Source organism: Pieris rapae, chromosome 18 (assembly GCF_905147795.1).
Source record: "Pieris rapae chromosome 18, ilPieRapa1.1, whole genome shotgun sequence".
NCBI lineage: Eukaryota > Metazoa > Arthropoda > Insecta > Lepidoptera > Pieridae > Pieris > Pieris rapae.
The window spans coordinates 838262-863416 of NC_059526.1; the positions used below are offsets into that span (position 1 = coordinate 838262).

The following is a 25155-nucleotide window of genomic DNA, read 5'->3' on the forward strand; positions in this document are numbered from 1 at the left end:
AGAAAAACAATCCAAAGAAACTAATTTTATTTATTTGCATTAACTTTGTAAAACAAAACTGCGTAATATTATGTAGGTACAGTACTGGTTTTTATTAATAAACAATGAATAACAGAAACTAATGGGCTATGTAAATCTAATTTACGAAGGGTGTTGCAATAAAGACACTTGCGAACAACTCACGCGCAGTTGATGTTACGACGACAGGGAAATCAACCGTTGACACTTTCTCGTTCGAACTTTAAAACTATCCAAATATCCATACATTATTATACAGTTCAAAATGACGAATTAAGTGCATTAAAATATAATTGGTGAGTACTATATCTGATATTACTCCAAGAGTATACTAATTTATGGTTCGCCATCAAAACGCTATTTACAAGCTATACAGAATAAAAATCTAAAACCTAATAAACATATATTCCACTACTCAATTGTTTGAGTTTTCACCGTGCTTCTGAGACCTAAAACAAAAAAAAATGCGGTTTATTTCGCGCTGTGGGAATACAACATTATTATTTTAACGTTTCCTAAAATTACTATTCAAAACTTTTAATTAAAAATATTTGGGTCAAAATAATTTTACGCTTTACGTATTTTTCGTCTAAATTAAGTGTATCTACAATTTTAATTTTACTAATTTCTTTTTCATGGCGTTTTTTTTAATTTTGATTGTAGATACTTTACGAAATAAGTAATATTTATCCTTTTCTATAACACTCAATTTATGGAAGATTCTTCTAGTTCTTGCAATGCCAAACGTTAAAATAAACACGCGTACCTATGTCTTATACGCTATAACTTCTGATCATTGGAAATAATTTTTAAATAAATAGAAATAGCCTAGGAATGGATCAAAGTAACATATGTTTGATGGCCAAAGCGGAAATTTAACATAAAATTTTATTGTTAGATATAAAAAAAATCTGTTCGTTTGTCTCACTGAAAGTCAAAAATGGCTGGACCGATTTAGCTCATTACGATCATGAAATATTTGTTAAAGGGAAGGTTTAAACCGTGGGAAACATAAATAATAAGAAAAGAAAGTGACTAAAAACGACAATTAAATTTCCAATAATAACTTTTAATAAATAATAATTTTATATATTTTATCCGTTAAAAAAATGTCCCTTGATATGAGGTCCGATATACGAGTATTTGGTGTGTTTTAAAAATTTTATAAAGGCTTTACACAAATATTTTTTTTTTTATTTTTAAGGCAATAGTTAAGAATTTATACCAGTTTCAAGACAAAAATATTTTACAACGCATCTATGTGGTAAGGCCGCAAATGACATGATATAACACGTGAAAGTGCAAAGATGTACTGAAGGACAGAACTATGACAAAATAGTGACTTTCCCTCGCGTAACGTCACGTTAGTGTTTTTTAGTGAAGTGCCCTTAAGTAATATTTATTTCGAAAGCAAATTCAATAATTTACAATTCAAGCCAATTTACAAGTTATTTATTTCTTTATATTACAGCTAAACATGTTCATATTAGATTAGATTAGATTATACGACTTAGATTATACAAAGTGAAAACAGATAACGTTGAAAAACAAAATATACGAAACAGATAATTTAAGTCAATTAAGTAAATTACTTAATAGATAAAAAAAAGAAAAGTGAAATTAAACTTTAATATTAAACAAAACGACAAAGATAAATAAATTGTACTGCTAAATGCACTCATAGTGTTCCTCCTTCCTAAGTTATTTAAAACACGAAATATTATCCAGAATTACGCAGATAATTATTCATGAAAAAAAATAAAAATTCGTATTCGTACGTGGCACATGGAACTAATGGTTTAAATAACTGTGATACAATCAAATTGTATTGTATGATACTTAACACTAGGTGAGATCAATGCTAGTTTGCAGCAAAAATCAAATCAAATCAAATCAAAATTTATTTATTCATGTAGGTAACAATGTACACGTATGAACGTCAAAAAATAGAAATATTATATGAATTTAATTTTACATTTACTGCCAGTTCTCAAATCAAGGGCGTAGAACGGAAGAGAAGAACTGGCAATAAACTCTCCGCGACTCTTTTAAATCGCCAAGTTTTTTTACACAATGTTTGTAAGGAGCTGCAACCACTAAAACATGTTCCATATGACATTTTGAGTAATAAAGAATAAAAAAAGAAATACTTTGTATTATACCCCTTTGTTGATAAAATTTTAGTTGATGTAATCTTTAAAACAATATTATTTGTATTGGTATATGTAATGTCTCACATTTTTATATATTATATATCCGGTGCAAGTAAGTTACAAAATCTAATATATACGTAATGGCGGCCTTATGTATCTTAAAAGCCTTTTTACCCTCTTAAGGACTTATCCGATCGCCAAACTCCAAAAAAAATAATGTTTTTTTTCAATTTTTTTCATCGTTTCTTAAAGTAGGAAAAATGGAAAAATAAATCGATACACGATTTAAATTTCGCTCTATAGAAATAAAATACAAACTTATCCAATTTTTTTACACTTTGAATTCTATTCATGACGAAAATATATAAAACACCATTTTGAAATTTACACGATATATTTTATCGCAAGCCAACTAATCCATTTCAGAGGTTTTCAGAGGAACTTTCATCTTTATTTATTAATAATATAATAAAAAAATATACTTATCATATTCCTTTGCTAATTACTTAAACATTTGTTTATTTTAACATATCTAATCTAATTTTATTTATAACTTGTAACAATTTTCCTGCAACGTTATTTCTGAATCACAGTTTCTAGGCCATACCCAATACGACGATGGTAAATTTAGTAAACCTAGATTTCAATATTAACAATGTTGCTTTACAGTTTGCTTAATAGGATCGTGTCTAAGAATAAGTGCGTAATTAAAAAAAATTGCATTGCTTATGATTGTTCCTCTTAAGTAGGTTAATGCCCTTATTAAAAAATACAATTTAAGTGTATTTAGTACGCAGTCATATAAGTATATAGTAAGGTATATGCGATTTATTCAGAACGAATTGAAAGTATTCAAAGATAATTTCCTCGACACCTTGATAGTAGAGAATTTTCTCAAAAGAATTCGAATTAGGAAATTTATAATTATGTTACAGTACGATCAGAGAACTCTAGCCGGTGCTACGTTACAAATTGTTAAATGGTCAAATACAGAACTGTAAACTCGTTCAGAACATTTACATGGTAATCCTTTATATGAATAAAGGATTATTCTGATTTTAAACCTAGGGAATGATCCCTAGGTTTAAAATCAGATGAATTTTCCAAATTCTATTTGCAAAAACTGATCTAGGAGTTCAGGAACCTCTCGTTCGAATTCTTCAACACTACTTCAGAACTTGAAACTTTTAAAAGCATTGTTAAGTGCCTATCAGATGCCTATTTTGCTGGTAAAAATCTAAAATTGGAAATGTAAAATGATTTTTTAAAATCTTTTTATGTCCATCTATGTTAACGTTAAATGTAACGTAATCTTACTACAATTTAAATTAAGATTACGTTTAATTATACAGTTTTCCTCTTCAGCCTGGTAATATAAGGGATATATCAAAGATGTGAAATTGTCACAGTTATGTACTATTTGGCTCCAGTTGCTCCAACAGCTCTTCTTTCGGCCTCGTCTTTCAATTACGTGGTCTTCCTCTTCCCTCAAGGGCTTTCCCTCTATACACTATGACCTTAAATTTGGTTCAAACAGAAATGTATTAATTTTTAAAAAGCGCGGGTATTGCATTTTTTAGATAGAACAGGGTGTAAACGGGCAGGAGGCTCATCTGATCATAAGTGATACCGCCGCCCATGGACATTATCGATGCCAGAGGGCTCGCGAGTGCGTTCCCGGCCTTTTAAATATAATATTATATTTCTCTTTAAGTGTCTTATTATAAAATATGACAATAAAATTAAGTGTTCGTAACATTGTTTAATATTTAATTTACCTTCTAACACATTCTAAAAGCTCTTTCATAAAAAATTGTTCAATATAGTACGTGATGTATAAAACTGTAAAAGACGGAAATGTTAAACTATAACTATACCGGAAGCTGTTTCTATATTAAGAATAGTCTGTGGTAGGAAATTAAACTGTGACAAAAGAAAACGAACTTGTAAATCCACGCTTCACAGAATGCAGCAGCGTTTGCGTTTAACTCGAATTTATGGCGCATTATTTTTATACCTGTAACAAATAATTGTCTCTGGTTGTTTTTATAAACTTGTATTTTACATTGTTCCACAGTTTGAAATTTACTTTTGTGACGTCATCGATTAAATACTAGCGTTATAAATGAATGAATGTCTTATGTAAATTCTCAATTAAGTTGTCAGACAACTAACAAGAAAAAGTAACCGGCCCCTCCTTTTTACTTTGAATGAGAGATCTTTGGGATATCTTTCAATGTGTACCTTTTATTATTAAATGAAAAACTATATTATTTTAGGTTATATCGTTAACCAAAGAAGACGGCGTTTAGTCTGATTGTCAAGTGTCAAACGGAGCGTTCAAAGCGCAAACACAAGCGAAACAAACCACAATTTTGACATTTACATTTTCTCCTCCTGGCATTTTCTCATCGTAAAAAGAATTGAATTAAAGATATACCAAAATTCCATATTTTCTGTATTACATAGATATAGTTATATTGAAATAAAATATATAACTACGTTTCGTCGTCTGTCGCTTCATTAACTAAAGTTCAAACGTGATCGCCCAATTCAAATAATCTTCGACTTTTACCCTCACAAAACCAGTAATGTTAGAAACAAAAATAAACAATACAATATTTGATTTGTTAATGGGTATCGCATGTATGTATATATTGGGTAACATTGTTAAATAAATAAGGATTAAGGATTTGATATTTAATTGTCGTCACAAAATTGAGAATGTAATTATATGAAAATTATTTCATTGAAATTATTTAATTTTATATCGATGTTTTGTATTATTAAATTATTAGCAGTTATTTCGAACACAACTCAGATGGATGGCCAAAAAAAAAGAAATGGTAAAATTGGTCTAAGCGTTGTTGCGTATGCGCATACCAACACATTTTGCTATTAATTTTCATATTATAGATTTATTAGTGATACTATGTATTTGGTGTAGGCGTGAGAAATATAAAAGCCTTCGCAAATTGTATAAGTAAATTATGAAACATATTTTCTTTACATTTTGCGTGCACCAAACTAATTAATGTTTTACGTTTTAAAAGATAATGCGCAGTTTTCCTAGATAAAATACGAAAACAATTTATACAATCTATTGTGCGAAGTAAACAATGTATTGTACTTATATAGCTGGTTTTTCATGGTAAAAGCAACACTGAGGTGTAAAGTTCGATCCCCGGCTGTTCACCAATGGACTTTCTTTCCATTTGTGCATTTAACATACACTCGAACGGTGAAGAAGAACACTTGGCTTAGACCCGAAAAGTCGACGTTGTGTGTCAAGCACAGGAGTCTGATCACCTACTTGCTTGATACGGAAATCTGAGACCTTTGACATATCGTTTAATTAAGCATATTAAAATGTTATCCTAATCAAGTTTTTAATCGTGTTTTGTTATATAACTGAATCCAGTTGTTTTGAAGATTTTTTAATCTATCGTATATCTTGCTCGCATATTTTTTCCGTATGCTATAAATATATATGTACGTTTAGATTAAGTCTACCATAGCGGTCTAGTCAGCTGAAAAACTATGCTACCTATAAAAAAAGATATTTTACTGCAAATCTATGAGTAACGTAAACTTTATTAATTTAAAATAATTTTTATATGTACAGAGTAGACTCTGTCCCCATATTTATGTTATTCACAAACGCCGTTTAAATATGTATAATAAAAATTAACACTCGATGTTAAAGCTCAAAATTCTATTCAAAAGTCATTTATTCATCAAGGTACAATTTGTAGACTTATGCATGCCAAATTTACTCCATTTCACTATCTTATAGCGGCATTATTGCCCATATAGTTATCATCTATGTATTCTTGAACTATGTCATAACTAATATCCTTCTTTTATTAGTCTTTCCTTGAAGTTTGGTATTGGTTTGGTATATGATCTTGAATTTTGTTATACATTTCCCCATATATTATGAAAATTCAGTTTTATGAAGTCTAAAAGCTGGAATAGCAAGTTTATTCCTAATTCCTGTGTTTAAAATATAATTAAATATAATTGTATATCGGCGTCTGAGTCCCATTACAACATACATAACACTATCGAAGTAACTAAAATAAACAAGTCTCGCCGTTTCAATATCAGACAGTAAACTAATCTTTTTTATCGCAAAAGCAGCCGAACTAAGTCTTCCCAGTAATATGAGGCTTCCATTGCTAACGAGAATAGAGTAATCCCTTAAAAATACAAATAAAACAACACATTAATTTTTTCCTCATTAATGATAATATTTGTACTGAACTGTTTTAAATTAGGCAAAGAGAATTTTATACATTTTGTTTTATTACAATTTAGTAACAAGTTATTATAAGTAAACCAACATATAACTTGGAAAGGGGCATATTATAATGAACGAACTGAACGAACGAGGTGAATATATATTCACCTCATCCAAGATTTACTATGAGCTACTGATCTTAAAGATAAGAGCTATACACAGTTAAAAAAATACCAAACAGGATGTACTTATATGCAAATATACACGATGCAGAAAAATAATTTATTCTGACATAATAATTTTTCTTCGTTTCCCATTGTGAACTAACAATCGTGTATAAACAACCTTAACTAGAAATATAGCAATGTCAAGGCCGTTCTTGTGTGACTTAAGCAAATGATAAATTGGAATCGTTTTAGTTCAACTTTAACTGTGTGACCGACAGACCGAATAAAGATAAATATTATACATAATTTTGAAAAGTGCGCACGAGTCAGGAATAAACGAAGGTAGTAGTATTAGTTTATAATATAATAGCAAATAATATTAACAATATCAATAAAATATGTGTTTTTTTCCAAGAATTTTATAAACAATAGAAATCATGTAACCATATTTTTCAAATAAGTATTAATTCACTACGATACACGAAATAAATTTGTTAAACAATAATATTCAATAAAAAGATACTGATGGTTTTAAAATTAAATATTTTTTAAAATAAATTAATGAAAAATGAAAAACTAGATATAATTTAACAGAATTTTAATATTTTTACATAGTTCAACAATTTTGGATTTTTTTCTCACCCGTGAACTTCGTTTCGTTTTAATATTTTTTTATTTAGTCTACCTTTTTAGTACATACTACCAACATATGGACATTTTGATACCTATATAGAATGTTAAATTTTCCGCAATATAAACCTAAGTACTAAATAAAACTGAATTTTCTCCATAAAAACCTTCTACTAAAATATTCGAATTTATCGTCTTCGAGTTTTGTACTTACATTTAGCTAATTATTTTAATTTATATATATATAGCGATACTCAGCTAGTGTGAATGAATAAATGAACTTTTATTTCAAGCAACCAAATTCTTACACTAACTAATCGTGTGAATTTACATATTTTTATATTTAATATTATAATTATTCTACTCAAACTCGGTGTTTCCTTGTCTGCCAACTTAGGTCTTCTCCACCTTTCCCCTGTCGTCAGCTTGTGTGTGTTTAAAAAATATATTTTCCTAGACAACAAACAGACAGCCGAAAACATTAACTTAATCGCGTAAACAACTACGGTAACAAAATCTGCGTGATTATGACTTTATCATATACAATTCATTTACAAGCGATAAGAACAAGGTTTCAAAGAGTCGTGAAGAAATCGTCATTCATTAATTATTTATAACAAAGCAATATTTACTTAAGGTCAATTAAATTATTGATTCACGTATCCGCTTTAACAACAAAACATATTTAATAATAAAATTATAACTAGATAATTAAACCAAATTTTGTATTCGTAAGAAAAGCATCAGATCTGGGGTCACCGGTACTACCAGGCAATAACTTAAACAAATTTAATTTTATATTCCTTAACTATTACTTAAGGGTCTTTAGTAAACCTGTCCAGTCTCAGGGGACTGAGACTTAGAGCTTGTCCAGAAAGGGCGAATTCGTCGCGATTCTCTCGTGCGTATTACGCGCGACCGTTGCGTCTACAAGGTAGGTTGCGTACCAACGCGCCAGCTATAAACAATTCCGTGTCAGAATTTTGGCGCTCGCTCTAGAGTTCGCGCGTTAACTGAACGCAACAAGGCGTCCCTAGTATCTCGAGAGTCTGGCGTAGTGCAAGCGATTTACGCGCGTATTTTGAATTCGCGCGATGTGCCTAGTATCTCACTAACGCGCGTATGAATTCGCGCGATACGTTTCGCGACGAATTCGCCCTTTCTGGACAAGGTCTTACTGAGTTTTCCAGAGATAGTATGTTTGATTACAAAGTTAAGTTAACAAATAGCGTATTTTAGAATTGATGCTAAATTTCTAAACCTAATATTTTGAGTTGTTTTCATGATTATTCTAACTCATTCTTGGTTGTTTTTATCGAATCAAAAATATAATAACAAACAAGAAATGAGGAAACACCGTAAAACGATTGATTTATCAAGGTCGTTTAACAATCTATCAAAAATGATTAAATATGAAAAACTGATGCGGAAATCAATTACCACTGACAATACGTGAAACGTGAAAAAGTTTTATTTTCTTAAAGCGATGCGTCTGCGCATTTGTGCCAATTATTGGCTTCATTGGTCATTTCAATTTATTTGAATTCTATTTATATCGCTTCCTTATCGCATCATTAAGCTTCAAACGAAATAGAAAAGTTTAATTCTCGAGTTGTTATTTTTATTTATATGATTTTTAACTTTAGGTGGTTAGTATAGACGGTTAAAATGTACAGTTATCCATAGTATAACAGATAGAGTAGGAACTTCGATCACTGTAAGCGTATGACTTTAAATTTTAATTGAATGTAAATATATATTTAATAGAAAGAAATTATAGAAAATCTGCGGTAGTCGTTTATAGTTTTACTATTTAGCGGCATATACCATAACATATATTTTTTATTTAATGTAAATATATGAAATACATATTTAGTTTTTTTACTGTTTGTGCGTATTGAATAATATATATCGTGATTTATTTTCATTCAATACATAAGTTAGTACCTTAGTGCCTTAAAATAATAATATATAATATTCATTATAAAAGTATCATATTTAAATAATGCTTAAAAATGGAACAAATTACTCTAAAGACGAAAGAACATAGCCTGTGCTGTTATTGAAAATATTAAAAACGTTCATCCCTTAAAAATCATAAAGTAGAAAGGTAAGAAAGTAGGTATAATATATATATGTACAAAAACACATCTAAATGAGCTCCTTGTGTCGTTTTAAAAATTAAACTACCAATCAATTTTAGAATTAAATGATATGTATCAACAAAAATGTTGCTTAATGTACTTTTAGCTTTTGCTTCGCAACACAGGTGTGTGGAAGCCGCCCACTGAAGTATTTCCGAACCAATTCGGCTTAGGGTACTTTAAGAAAAGAGCGTGCCAATTCTTGAAAAGCAGGCAACGCACTGGCTAGCCTTCTGGCAATGTGATGGGCGTACCATGGGGGGCGGTATCTCTTAACATCAGGTGAGCCTCCTTTACGTTTGCCTCCTTTTACATAAAAAATGTACATACAATGTATTGAAATTTTAATAAATCTTGACACTGAAAACACAGGCTTGTAGTTGCTAGTTAAATCTAGTGATGTCACAATAAAGTCGTAAATAATGCAGACTACAACACTGTTACAAAACAGCCTTTGTTCCCGTCAAGTGTTGGTTGAATCTTTGATCGCTTTCGAAATGGAACATTAGCAAATAGATGTTTTAGCAGAACATACAAATATCATACAATTCCGTTCTTGTTTAGTTCAATAATGAGTTGTAGAGCATCTAAAATCTTTGGTTGTGCAGTTTGTATTTTCGTGAGAGCTCTACAGCACGCTGGCGGTAATAGTGGGAACTGGGAAGGCTGGACATTGCAATGGAATGCATGTGCCCGTTTTAATATAATCATTCATAGTCAAGCTTAATTATTTTATTTTAATTTGGTCTATTAACTTTTTAAAGTCACAATTACAATTTAAAGAAATGATCTAAATGCATCTTGTAAAACGTTTTTTGATACGAAAGAAGACTGGACAAGAAAATCCATATATACTCTATTAAAATTGTTTTTTTTACAATTTTTTATTATTATGATTTGACGATTATATAAGACTGTGTACGTAGAACAAAACGAATTACCATACTAAAATAAAATAGGTACGTGGTGTTATAAAAACAATGCAGCAGATAACTATAATATTATGTACTATACACGTTTCTCACAAATATTGAACCTATGGCTGTAACATTATTATTTCAAAAGAAATAATTAACATACACTCAAAAAGTGTGAGAACTACGTCATAGTTGATTTCTTAAAAAAAATTAATACTTATATACTACAATATTGCAAATACAATAAAACCTTACGATTTAGCTGATATAAACAAATTAATTATTATTAATAAACAAAATAAAAATTTACAGTTATCCGTCGTTTTCTTATTTTATTTTCATTATTAACAACTTTATATCCTAGCTTATAAATTCATTGTCTGCCTTTCATAGTTCTATTAAGTTATACAAAACGTGTTCGTAATTCCCAGTCATTATTTTTTATTGCATAATGATTATGCAGTTAAGGACAAACTTGTTACAATAATAGATTCGTTGATAATAATCAATTAGCAATTGAATATTAAATTAAAATATCAATTACGTGATTAATAAGTCCTAGGCCTAGATGGGAATAGGAGGAAAGGCATGATAGAAATAATCGCGGTTCGGAATTCTGAATCATCCAGTATATTTGTAGAAAGAATCTGGTATTGTATGTAAATGTTTTAAAGAATTATGTTATTGTAATGATGGGTTATTTCCGGACCGAAAAATATCACCCCGTTCCTGATTAACGTAGGTTACTAACAATTTTTTTTTTAAATTAATATCGACATGATATGCCGTATACAAAGCATGTGAGACAAAAATCTTTACCTATTATATAAAATATATTTTAATAAATCTAGCAATATTTGTATTTTTTTATATATTTTTTTTATAGAACATGTTAAGGGTTTCCGCCGCCCATGGACACTCTCAATGCCAGAGGGCTCGCGAGTGCGTGGCCGACCTTTTAATAATCGGTACGCTCTTTTCTTGAAGGATCCTAAATTGAATTGGTATTAAATCCAAATTACTTGCGATATAGGCTTTTACCCCTATATGTCATGGGTTGCATGAAATAGAACGCGAGGGATAAGACCCTCGCACGTAATTTTTGTTTCTTTCTTAAAATAAACGCTCTCTAATTAAAGTCTTTCTAACTTTATAAAAATGCCTAGCTAATAGAAAATTAGTTTTTCATACAATATTAAATTTACATTTCATTTTAATAACTTTTTTTTCAGAATCCTGCACATGTAGTCGATTAAGATGAAGACTTTTTTAAAACAGGTAATTTTCTTTCTTATAATTCATAGCAGATATTACATTGCCATAAAAAATACCATATTCAGTAAATAATTGCTGCGATATACAGGTAATCCTTCAAAAATAAAAATATGTATATTTCATTAATATACATTCAAAAGTATAATAATCGTAAATTTGGTCATAAATGTTTGTCTATGTTGTAACTAATGCGCCCGCCAAAATACGATATTTTGTAAGAGTAACAAAGTTTTTACAATTATGACAGGCGTTAAAAGTATTGACTTTGTACAAGCCATATAAAAGTCTAAGAGTCCCACCAATTTTTAACAATACTTATATACTGCCTGAAAAGTTTTATGAAATAGTTAAGCTTAGGTAAATTAATTAATTTGATATATTTGTTTTAAATATTGTTTGATGATTTGATTTTTAAAAGAGTACCGAGAGTTTTTTACGCCGGCTTTTTCTCTCGGCCTACACCCTCTGTCTTCTTTGCCGATGAGTAGGGATGCCTACAGGTTCGAATTGATTGACGTGAAATAAGTGATACTTAGATAATCTTATGTTCCAAAATATATATATATATATTATTTTATTTAATCCGAATATTATTTACTGCATTTCAGGCTTTCGTGGTATCAGGTGCGGCGCTTAATATCGTTGGTCATGGTTGCGCTCACGGCTACCCAGCTGTCCTCTTTGCACAGTTAATACGAGATGGTGGACCTGTGACATTGACGGACCACGATACTTCATGGATAGGTTTGTGTTATATATACCAAACTTGAGTTTAGTTAGGAAGTTGCCAGTTCTTCTTGCCCGCTCAACGGCCTTGACTTGCGAACTGGTAGTAAACGTAAATTTACATTTAATTTAATTTTTTTGCCTTCATAAGTTTACTTGTTTACCTATACGATTAAAGATATTTTGAGTTTGAGTTTCAATTATATTGTATTTAGTATCAGGCATAATTATAATAACAATATGCGTAAATAATTAAAATAATATATTATAAGAAATTAAAAATTTCTAACACGCTTTTTATTGAGTTAATTGATACAAACTCACGTTATGTATAGTAAAATAATTTATTCAACTTTCTTTGACATATATTAAGATATACACCCGGCAAACATAGATATATATGTACGCGATAAAACACTACGAATATATAGTAATTAACTTTTAAATTTTCTCTTCAGCATCATCAGTTGGCCTCATGGGTATCGTCGGTAACTTCATATCACCTGTGTTCATGTCAAAACTTGGCAGACAGAAGTCACACTTCATCTCAACAATACCTGCTCTTCTCGGCTGGATAATCTTCATATTTGGAAATACAGTCCCAATGTTCCTCCTTGCTAGATTTCTCCACGGCCTTGCATTGGGACTACGAACCCCGTTAGCTGCAATTCTGGTAGCTGAGTATACTGAACCAAGGTACAGAGGGGCATTTTTGGGAACTTTCGCGATTTCATTAGGCCTCGGAATTCTGCTATCCCATATTTGGGGAGCCTATTTATCTTGGAAGAATACGGCAATTGTCTGTTCCATGTTCCCAATTATATCAATGGTCATTATTAGTCTTTCTCCAGAATCACCATACTGGTTGGTTTCCAAATCCAGGTTCGAAGATGCTAAAAAGGCCTTTAAATGGGTTCGTGGTGATGGGGAGCAGCAGAACGAAGAATTAGAAAAAATGATACAGACTCAAGAACGTGAACTGCATGAAAATGAGAATGGAAAGGAAATTTATAGAAGATTCAGTATTACGAGGTACGCATTGAATTCATTCAAAAGTATATTGAAGATCTTCAAGAAGAAAGAGTTCTTTAAGCCATCGATCGTCGCAATATGCATGCTGATAGTATTTGAGTTTGGAGGTGCGCATATGCTGGCGGCCTATGGAAATGTCATCCTACAAGCCGTTTTAAACAAGGAGAACTTGACTGATGTAACTTGGCAGTTCACGGTAATTGATTTCTTAAGAACAACTTGTGCGTTCTTAGCAATATTCTTGCTGAAGAATTTTAAACGAAGGACTATTTTATTCACAAGTGGTGTTATGACAGTTTTGTCTCTGACAACGATATCAGTGTTTATGTATGCAAGAAACTCTGGATATATAAACCAGGCGTGGTTGGTTGATGTGTTGCCTATGGTATTAATGATAACATATACTTTCTCATTTTGTATAGGTATTGTACCTTTAAATTGGGTCATATGTGGCGAAGTATTTCCTTTAGCTTACAGAAGCTTAGGTTCAACGCTGTCTACATCATTTTTGACACCCGCCTTTGTGATTTCTATGAAGACAGCGCCACATTTATACTCGTCAATAGGTGTAGAGGGTGCTTTTCTAGTCTATTCCGCTACATTGACGATTTGTTTGTCTATTATGTATGTGTTATTACCTGAAACAAAAGATAGGACTTTGATTGAAATAGAAAATACGTTTAAGGGTATCAGAACATCAGATAAAGAAGTACAATTAAGTTTATTGGAAAAGAAAGTAAGTTCTGTGTAACGTATGTGATAAAATCGAATAAATATTTATTAGCATATATACTCTAGTATTGATATTTTAAGTTATAGAGATATAATAGATAAGAATACTGTTACTCAAGTGAACTGTGATGGTTGCACAATGTCCTGTTTTGGTTGTGATTAGGAAAATGTAATGCTTTGTGTTTGTATATTTCGATGAGTCTGGTAAAATGTAATGCAAATTTTTGTATGTAATATATTGCTGGCAAATAATCAATAGTATAATCTATCATGGTATTCAGTATTTACATTTTTATGCAATAAAAACACGTTATGATTATTAAGAATATCATTATATTGAATGAATTTCAAATTAATAAACTGTCTTGGTAAACATTCGGTAATAGTTAAAATAGGAAAAAATATATAGTTTACTGGTAGAAGTATGAAAGTCCAGAATTGTTCTTACAATTTTATTAGGCGTTTTATATTTTCAAATTCACCATTTGTAAACATTATTTAGCTCTATAGGTGATATAAAACCTATAGAGCTAAATAATCTGCCTATTATTATATTTAGATTAAGTCTGTAATAAATATGTGAGGTTTTTAAAAAATAATAATAAACGAGTTTAATTTTTGGTTCATATCCCTTTTAATAAAAGTATTGAATTGTATGTCCTTATCACACTAGTATCAGTTTTAAAATAGCTTGGCGTGACATAACATAGTGACTCCAATTGACACTTAATTAAGGCTTAAAGTACGTTAAATAATACGGTACGGTACAATCGTACTGTAATCGCATAATTGAATAATAAAATTAACATATATTACTATGCATTTAATTTATATATACTACGCATTTAATCAATAATAATCTTCCCTATTTACCTAGCTTAAACATATAGTAACGATGTTGTTCTCGTGTTAAAGTTGTACCTCAGTATGTTTTTTGCTAGTAGTGATAGTGTTAGGTTTTATAGTAACGATACATATATTTTAAATCATAACAATTACAATATTTAGTTAATATTTATATAAATTAATATATATTTATAATATAACGATTACAAAGTCTAGGGTTGTCGTGCATCAGAATTGAAAGGATGTTTACTGGTTTCAATAAAACGATTATTTAATACATTTTCATTTTAAAAGGGTACATTTATTGAAAGGGTAAAGAAGAGTTGTGATCTGTCTGTCTATGTGTATCTATCTATTACTTTTGTAATGTAAGGGTACATAATAAATCTTTAGATTTTAATGGTAATTTGATTGCTGGTTCGAAAAGCCTGATTGTGCGTTTTTTTCATCCAACATCTTTATATATTCGTAGAGTGAGTTCACATTAGCGATATTCTATATCAACTTTGTTAAATTGTATATGTATTTGATTAATTACGACAAATAAATAAATATATATGCATCGGTTAAAAGACAAATAAAGGAATTAATTGTTTAAAGAAAACAACTTGGGAAAAACCACTTAAGGTGTATAGACTTAGTGAGAGAGATACATTTTTGACATACAGGAGTTATTATTAGTATATTTCTATTGACCAAACCCAATAACCTATTTTAATCAATTTTGACCATCTGAGATAGACATCTTCATCCAAATATAGATAATAGTGTGCCAATAACCAATCGACGAATTGATATTAGATAGGAGATCGATCGACTGTCAATGTCTGATCTCAGATGGTTTTCAATCTGAGATTGTGTATTAATTAATAGGTTCGGGCGTATATCAATACGTCAGTCTACGGACTGCTAATACAAGCGAGGGCTTCGAAACAAAAATAACAAAACATAAAAATGTTTCAATACTTGTAATAACCCAACATAAACGAAACATTTGTTGTTGTAACTAATGTACATTGGTTTAAGTAGAATTGTTTTATTCAAATGCACAGATTAAACGTGAAAATATTTTATTATTAAATAATCTCCCGTCCGAGTTTGTCTGTATGAACGCGATAAACTCAAAAACTACCGATTAGTACGGGTTTAATCAATAGATAGCGTGTTTCATGGCGGTTTGATAATAATAAAGCCCGTTTAATTTGGTATCATTACAGAAGTAGTAGTGGCTTGTTGTATATTATTTTTCTTGTTATCCTGATATCCTTTATTACCATTGATTAAAGCCCTAAACGATTAATGGTCCCTTCTAGCTTTTAAATATCTTTCGTCGTCGTCCATGGCTTTCTTTCTCCATTTGCTAACTATATTTCTACTATCCACCTTGTTTTCGGGCGCCATCTTTTTCCCTTGCTCCTTTTCATAGTTGCCTTTGTAGTCCACGTTTTATCTGTCCATCTTGCAAAATGCTCCGCCCATTACCACTTCTGCTTTTGGGAAAAATCTTTAGATATATCAACAATCAATGAATGATATATTAATTTATTTTATAGAACAGGGGGCAAACGGGCAGGAGGCTCACATGATATATTCATTATGGTTTTCGTGAATTGGCTGGAATATAACGAATATTATTGAAGAGGTCGCTATTATCTCACTATAATGAAAACGCTGGTAATGTAAATAATTTATGTCCGTTGAACACTGTATACATGTAGTTTATAGAGAACTAACATAGGTATATAACCTCAACCTAGTTATCAAGTTATGACGTCACACGTACGTACATATACATACGACCTTGTATATAGAGGCAAAGTTACGCGAGGATTCTTTTGAATATAACATAATCCTTATTCGTGGTTATCTGTGGTTTCGCATAAATAACTATAGTATGTTACTAATGTAGCATTGTTGCAAAATGATATTACATATTTTATTTGCAATTTTCGTAAGAATGGCTTAACCAATAAAAATTATAATCTTATATTCAGACTTATTATAAAGAAAACACGCACTATAAGCCATATAAAATAGAAATGAAAGTGTCATATTAATATTAGTTTTTACAATATTCTTAATAGTAATAATAATTAATCAATACAAACATAAATAAATTACCCTGTGGCAGTATATCTAACGCTGGCAGCATTTTCTCACTGTATTTCGATACTTTATACTTGACCGCGGAAAGCATCAGCTAACAATGATAAAATAAATTATTACCGCTTCTCCCATCCATAGAGAACTGATGGGGTTGTTGGGTTTTAGTGGGTAGGTGTTGTACCACATACTCACTGAACTTCACACTACCCGCGTAACTTATAAATCGTTGCCCCAGCGGGGATTGATAAATTGATTCCAAACAATAAAAAAGCAAAGAAAGCATTAGCTGTGGTGTCACCGGTATTTACCAAGCGCCAACTTCAGTTGTACATTTAGATAAAAACAAAAAACACAAATTAGGGACCATAACCAACACCGGTACCGCTCTGACACAACAAAGTTATAAAAGGAAATAGACAACATTTATCAGCAACTTTTCATCGGATACCTAATATTGGACCTGTCAAATCTCAAGTAGAATCTATAATATAGATAATTAATCCAGATTTAGTTAGAAGTTTTAATTATTGTAATAATTTAACTAAAATAATTTAAATACATATTGTTTTTTGGGATTCACCGCTGGCCCTCACTTAATTAGCGGCACAATACTAACAAGCATCTCTTCCAGGCAACCCTGGGCAAGAAAAAAATAAAGAAATTTATTAAGTGTAAAGTGCCAGAAGTGTATAACCAAATAAAAAAAATATAATTTACGAGTAATACAGAAAAATTTTCAAGTTGCTGTCATAAGTGTACTAATAAAAATAACTTAACTACTAACTAAACTAAAAATAGCCACTGGCTGATACTTAAATCGTTTATGACATGCGGCTGAAGAATAATGATACATATACAAGACTGTGACATATATAGCTTTGATATGCTATATATGCAAACATTACGCAATACTATGCAAATATGTCCAGCCATTGTTGTCTTATCTACGAAATCAACATGTGATCCATATCAGTGCTAATGACTGTAACCTTCATAATGCACTTTACGAGTCGGTTCTAATATAACTAACGGATAATTTAAAATCTAAATCACAAGGAAAATAATTTTACTAATGGGTTAAACCCAAATCTTCACAACAAAATTTAATGGTCAATTATTAAGCTAAACGAGGTTAAATGTTTTTAATCATAAGAACACAAGATTCTGATAATGGTTAATATTTAGTTAGCCAGCACTGAAGATGCCACTAATCCCTTCAGGGTCAAGCCGAGGTTCGAGTCTCACAGGAGACGCCCTTGCGCGAGTCGCGAGGTCCCCACCCTTTGAGGCTGAGCTAAGCCTGAAACAGCCGGTGCTGAGCTGTAAAGGCCCTTAAGGCCAACAGTAAGATTCCATTTAAAAAAATAAGATGCCTCTAAAAGTACAGATGTAATTGATTTCAGATTTTCAAAAGCTGTTTAGTGCGAAATAACTGGTTGTATTTAATCAATCTGTTTTCTGATTCTGTAGCAAAATGTAAATTTAAAAAAAAAAGTCCATAGTGCATTACTTTTTAAGGTTAGTAATTTAAGGATATTTTGAAGTTACTTAACTCTTCTTAGTACAACCTGTTTCACAATGTATAGATAAAGTACCAAATAGCTATGCAACACATAAATTATATGAAAGAAGTTCCGAATAAGATACTTCGCGTTTCATGACGAAAAGCGCTATCTGACAGTTGTGAAACACAAAAATACTGTTTATCCATAGACATTGTGAAATAGACCCTAAGACTTTTAAAGAATATTACCTTAGTTTAAGCTATTTATTAGAATTATAGAAAATTAAGTCAACATAATATAATAACTGACTAATAATTGTATAGGCTAGATTGTAATTCATGTAAAGTTGCACTCTCTTTTTCTGAAATTTATTGTTGGAAGAAATGTATATTTATATATCTAGGTTATGTTTACGTCCCTCTCTTTCCCGTACTTATCTTTGTCTTCAGATATTAAATTTTGCTAAGAAAATAAACTTAGAATTTTAAGATATCAATACCGTGTATTTGTCGCAGCCATCCAGCTTAATTAGCCGTTAAATTAGCCTAGCCCCTTAACAGTGCCGTTTAACATACGTAAGTGAACATATACACGTTACGATATGTTAATATATCACTGAAGTATCACTAATTAGATGATTATTGATTGCGAATTAATTAAGATCCATTTCCTTTGTTATGCAAGTTCCGCTTGCACAATTTACACTTTTACTAGCTATTTGAGAACGATACATATGAATATGTTAAGACGAATATTTCAAAGGAAAATTTAAACTGGTGTTGAAGCTGTACATGTAACATGACGTCATTAGTAAGGAAATAAATCAAAAGGACAAAGATAAAACGTCTATGTAACGCGAATATGCCAATGAATTATTTAGCGTATTTTTATATTTTAAATACGTATGAAAGAGTGTTTGAAATCAATGAACTATTTCTTTTTAGTTTAGAGGCCTTTTAAGTATTATTATTTTCAAGTATCACTTAATCAGATTTACCATAGTTATCCCCTCTTCGGACTTGTCAGCAAAAGTAAGAAAACTTTATAACAAACGTTATTTAAGAATAAAGTTATGAATTTTGCAATCGTATCTATGTGGTTATTATTATCAAACAAGTATTTTATAAAGAAAGAAAAACGACATCATCTAATCATTTAAGGTATTCTGGCTGCAGACACACGTCTTGGTTAAAGAATCTTTGACAATAATTTGGTCAAAGCACCAAGGCAGGTGCGTCATCCATAATTAAGTAGATCACCTTCTTAATTTTGGATTCACCAACCTTCGAAAGGAGATAAGATAAAGATGTTTTATTAAAATTACCAGATGCAGACTTAAGAATGATAATTATGGTTTGAACCATTAACTGTAGGCATATATATTTAAGTTAGTTCTCCTATTAACTAGATTTAAGTAGTACTTAAAAGCCAGACAGATCATTGTTAGGTAAATATATTTTACTTATTGAAGTGAAACTTCTTTAGGTGAATTAGGGCAATATTTTTTACGGATGAAACGTCACAAAGATTTGCAGCGTTTTTGTCGAAGAAAAGGGAGAGAGCGATTGAGGCCGATTAAGAGAGAGTGAGAAAGGGGGACCGAGTAAAAAACACGCTATTGGTTGATGATTAAAACTTTAGATGATAATTCTGTCACATAACGTCGTATGCAGTAAACGCATATTTTTGATTTATTATCATTTTGCACGTATACAGTATGTAAATAGTGTGAATATACAAATACATGAAGTGAACATATACTGGTTCAACTATTGGGGCTTTTACCTTCGTTATAATTAATTTACTAAGAAGTTTCACTTCTGACATATGTACTTTGTACGCACGCACTTTTTTAAATATGTATTATTAGTATATTCAGGGAATTTGTGTCAATATATCATTTACGTTCTATGATTTCAATAGTGTTGATAATGTTTTTCCTGTATCAAACCCAGGCTGTATTCACTAACCTATTAAGAAGTAAATCCTTGAGAGTATCATAAGAACGTTATCTAAATTTGATTAAATAATTACGCACGCATGACTCATGAGAATGAGTAACCGCACATGAGAAAAGACAATATTAATAAGTAAGACTTGAGAATAAGTTTTCCCTATAGCTTAAGATAGCTTAATATACGAAAAAAAATATATATTTATTTATAAAAACCTAACATGTGACACTAAATTGACATGAGTGTTTATTATTTACAGACAGAAAAATCAAGAACTTAATAAGAAAAAACAAAATCATATAAAAAATACAAGAAATTAACTAACAAATAATAGAACTTTTCACAGTTCACATAACGGACTATAAAAATGTCCCTTAACCTATGTAATTCGTGGGATAATACTATAAACTTAAAAAGTGTGTCCCTATAGCAACAATACTTGTATGTAAATGTTGGCACAATTTATGCGTAAGAAGTAGGTACAACTAAAAGCCTGGTATGAAGTTACATTGGGTAGACAGGTAACTCTGACACCAGTTACATTTTTTGGGTCAAAAACTAATATGTATACATACATAGTTATACAAGATATATTCCTTTGTTTGCGATATATCTGCGCATATCAAAAAGCCAGCCTAGCCTACGTCTAACACGATTTCAGGTTAAATTGAGAAAAAAATGCCATAATATTTAATCCACTTTTTATTCACCGACCGAATTTTCCATATTGATAATGATTATCTTAATGATAATGATAAGCTATAAGGATCTTTATTAATGTGTTTATTAGTGATAATATATAGCTGGTATTAATATTAATACCAATTTAAGTGTTAAGGTAAATTACCGGAAAGTATTTGTCTTTGTGCCCCTTAAATATGTGATTGACTTGACTTGATTGGAGTGACTTCCCATTGGAAGTATCTACTCATCTCCTGCCTAGAGCTACTGTCGGTCTTCTAGCTCCAGAATATGGTGACGTTTGAGTCGACTCACATACTGTCTAATGGTGAGTTGGCGAGCAAGTTTGTTCGAATGACAGCTTAACCGCTCTTTGTATTTAGCTGCCATTCTCCGGATTTCCTCTGTGATAGTTCTCATTTTTAGGTGTTAAAATTCTTAGTTTTAGATGTCGTGAATTGATAATACCTTTGTTGTCTTATATGTAAACATAGACGCTTGAATTGAATAAGCCTGTGAACATAGACACTTACATAACACTTGGGAAAGTGGATTCAGCGTCCTACTCATCCTTGAGGTCGTAGATCCTAGATGGATACCTGTGCCCCAAAGGACATTTTTGTTTGTATGCAATCACCTGGGGGGGTGTGTGTGTGCGTCTTACTCCTATGAACAATTCTACCAGGCTATTTCGACCGTATGAAGAAGCCGTAAGTACGAAGGTTTGATGTGTACGTAGAAAAGGTTGTGACTTTCATTATTTATTTATTCATATCACGATTTCAAACTCGTCTTGTTTACAAAACATGCTTATATCCGGCATTAAAGTCTTGTAATTGTGAATATTTCGTCGGCAGTTTCACTTTGCATTGTTGAATATTGCGCATTACAAGGAAAATTTATGAAAAACTATCGAATAATAATAGTTAACATTGAATAATTTTTAATGATCTTACCGTTTTTATGTTAATCGAAATTAAGTATTTAGGCATAATGTATTTAAGTACTTTTATTCATTAAAATCAGCATTGAGACCATTTAAATAATGCTTTTCATAGATAATACTAAAAATAAGTTTTATTAGGGAGTAAATAATAAAAAATTAAGTGCGACAGTGCCTTTTCATTTTAATATATTTTTAAAATTAGAGCAAAAACGTGTACCTACCTTATAATTTATTTTACCCCAAAACCCATTATGTAGTTAGATGACGGATAAACTTTTGTAGAGACTAGACTTCCCTAAGGAAGTGCGTGCCTAATGCGCCTAAACGCTTGAGGGTAATTTTTTTACGGATGAAACGCCACGAAATTGTGCAGCGTTTTTGTAGGAGAGAGCGAGAACGAGTGAGGTAGAGTGAGAAAGGGATATCGAATAAAAAATTCGCTATTGGTTGATAATATATTCGTTTAGTAGTTACATATTAGAACTTTAGATGGCAATTCGCACATGCATACCGCCTTGTGCAATAAACGCATTTTTTTTTTATTTATTTACAATATTTTTAGCACGTATACAGTGAGTTAACAGTGTGAATATAGATATACATTCAATATATATGATCATCTATTGGGGCCTTATTTTTAGTATTGGAATTACCTTAGAAATAATTAATTTACAAAGAAGTTTCACTTCTGACTTGTGTACTTCGTACGCACGCATTTTTTTATTAAATTTAAATAGATTATTAAAAAAACATAATAATGAAATATACAATACTAAGAATTTTCTTAACTACTATACTTAAGCGTTTCATATGGGTAAGTTATAGTTGTCTTATTTTATACTGAGACTATAGCATTTATAGAAGCATTTTTATATGAAATAATTGATTTCGATTATGCCAACACATAGAACATTACATTATAACTGATTACTGTTAACAATTAACTAAGGATTTATGTACGAAATAACCGTGATAATGAGACTTCCCAGTTTTTACATCTATAGATAGCGGTTTGGTCAAATGACCTCGACATAATCAAACGACCTCAAAGGCATTCGCGCGATGTAACCGCTTAGGTTTTGAATTTAAATGATTTGTTAAGTTATTTATATCTATTAGGAATATTTTAACAAAAATATATTTCATTAATATCTTTAGTAGAAACCTGTGTTTCTTTTAAAGTGATAGCTAATAGCTATAAATTTAGAAGTATTATAGATATACAATTTTTTTAAATATTTCTTTTGACATACAGAAGTCAATTTTCACACTTAGTCTGTGAATCTTAACCCTGAGATCTCTTATATAGATTTTTTCTATTTTTGATAACCAAATGTCTAATTCTTGATGAATATACTTTTGTTTCCTTATAGTACAGGGGACAATGGATAGATAAGGCCGTTAATAATACTGCCGCCCATGGACATAGAACCAGTGTTCATGTGCGTTGCCGGTTCTTGCGAAATATTAAAGTGTAAATATAAAAACGCGTTTAAAGTACTGTAAAAATACACTTAAAGATTAAACATTGTGCACTTGTTTTATGCTTATGCATAAATATCTGTCTTCTGTAATACCAAAGAGTGATTTATGTTTTTTGTACGCTATTCAGTATTTAGTACTAATCGTCATTTTTTTTTATAAATCCTAAATCTTTGATTGACCTTTGTATACTCAATACTAAAAAAACAGTTCTGTAGTTTTTGCTAGTATTTAGGTAAAGACGCGGGAAGGATAAATATATAAAATGTATTCTCATCTAGTATATAAAATTAAATCTATCTCTGGCAGCTAGTTCACTGACTATTTATTCAGTAGTACGAAAGTCTCATGAATAAGTAAATAGCGAATTACTGATAATTACTCATGCTTTGTATTATAATCACATCTTCCTCTGAGCGTGGGAAGGAGCGACACGTCATTATCTCTGTCCTTGTCACGACCATGTCTCGCTTAATCTATGGTTTTATACTCTATGTCTATACTCTATAGGCTTAGGTGGAATGAACAGAATAAATAACCCTATTCAATGAATAGTGGATATATGACCACACTATGTGGTAGTTAGTGTGTGCCTTACTAGTACTATTTTCGGACCGATTCGTCTATGTAAATTACTATAACAAGAGGTAGTCGATCATTTGAAGGTTTAAAAATAATTGTTTTATATAGATACGTTTGAGTTGGTGAGCTCTTCGGTAATTTGCATAAATAGTTCGTTATTCATGTTAATAAGGCTTTAATTAATTCACATTTTATACGTATATTCTTTTAAAAGACGTATTAAAATATATCTAGAAAAATGGTCTGACAGCTCTGTCATCAATTGACATTGTAATTATTAGGAAACAGACAGATACATCATACATCACTATAGTACACCAGTAAAATTAGAACATAATGCGTTTTCATGTGCTAAGTTATGCGTACAATACGGACATATACAAAAAGGTCGTTCCAAATCCTTTTCCGTCCAGTTATTCAATGACGCTGAAGTTTTTTGCACGTAGGAACACGCAGCAGCGATCAAAAAATATTAGAAATTAATGTTAAAAGATTGACAAAGTTCTTACAAAGTTCACCTGGGACCTGGAGGGAATTGTTTTTAAGTACTTATTTAATCATTATCATCGAAATACAATTTCATAGCATTTTATTTTAACCATTAATAGTGATTTGGTATATTCATGTCAATGGTAAACTAAATCCTAAATAACGTAATTACACTATGCGATTCATTCCCTTGCATAATTAATAAAACCCTTCACACTGATAACTATTATCAGAAATAGATAAATAGGATTATAATCTAAATGGTCTAAATATTTGTGATAATTGATAAGAGTAGATAAGTTGATATATCCCTTATGTAAAATAAATAAATGTGAAAAAGCTGTGTTTACGATAGTTTATAATGCATTGTAAATACTAATGGTATAGGCAGGTATTTTTAATATAGTTTCCACAAAGTTAGAATCGTATAAAACGTCTTTGAAACACAAATATTTTGTTTTACATATAAGTATATGTGTAGCCTTAAAGTATACGGCCTTTATGAAATTTATTTTTATCTATTAAC

General features: G+C 30.6%; 1 protein-coding gene across 2 annotated transcripts; it reads left to right on the plus strand.

The window, feature by feature from the left end:
- Window positions 1-141: 141 nt before the first annotated feature.
- Window positions 142-15007, plus strand: LOC110991620 (facilitated trehalose transporter Tret1). Of its 2 annotated transcripts, none has more exons than XM_045632251.1 (4): window positions 142-314; window positions 11505-11550; window positions 12156-12291; window positions 12732-15007. In XM_045632251.1, exons 2-4 carry the CDS (start codon window positions 11530-11532, stop codon window positions 14054-14056), a joined length of 1482 nt encoding a protein of 493 aa, XP_045488207.1. In that variant the 5' UTR covers window positions 142-314; window positions 11505-11529; the 3' UTR covers window positions 14057-15007. The 2 variants fall into 2 exon arrangements, with proteins under 2 accessions (XP_045488207.1, XP_045488208.1); XM_045632252.1 differs by lacking the exon at window positions 142-314 and adding an exon at window positions 6853-6923.
- The last annotated feature ends 10148 nt before the right edge of the window (window positions 15008-25155 follow it).

What these genes read in the sequence shown, in the direction of transcription:
- LOC110991620 (XM_045632251.1), top strand. Translation starts at nt 11,530, where the DNA reads ATGAAGACTTTTTTAAAACAG. An exon ending in TGAAGACTTTTTTAAAACAG is followed by an intron (nt 11,551 to 12,155) that starts GTAATTTTCTTT and finishes ACTGCATTTCAG; the next exon opens with GCTTTCGTGGTATCAGGTGC. An exon ending in CCACGATACTTCATGGATAG is followed by an intron (nt 12,292 to 12,731) that starts GTTTGTGTTATA and finishes TTTTCTCTTCAG; the next exon opens with CATCATCAGTTGGCCTCATG.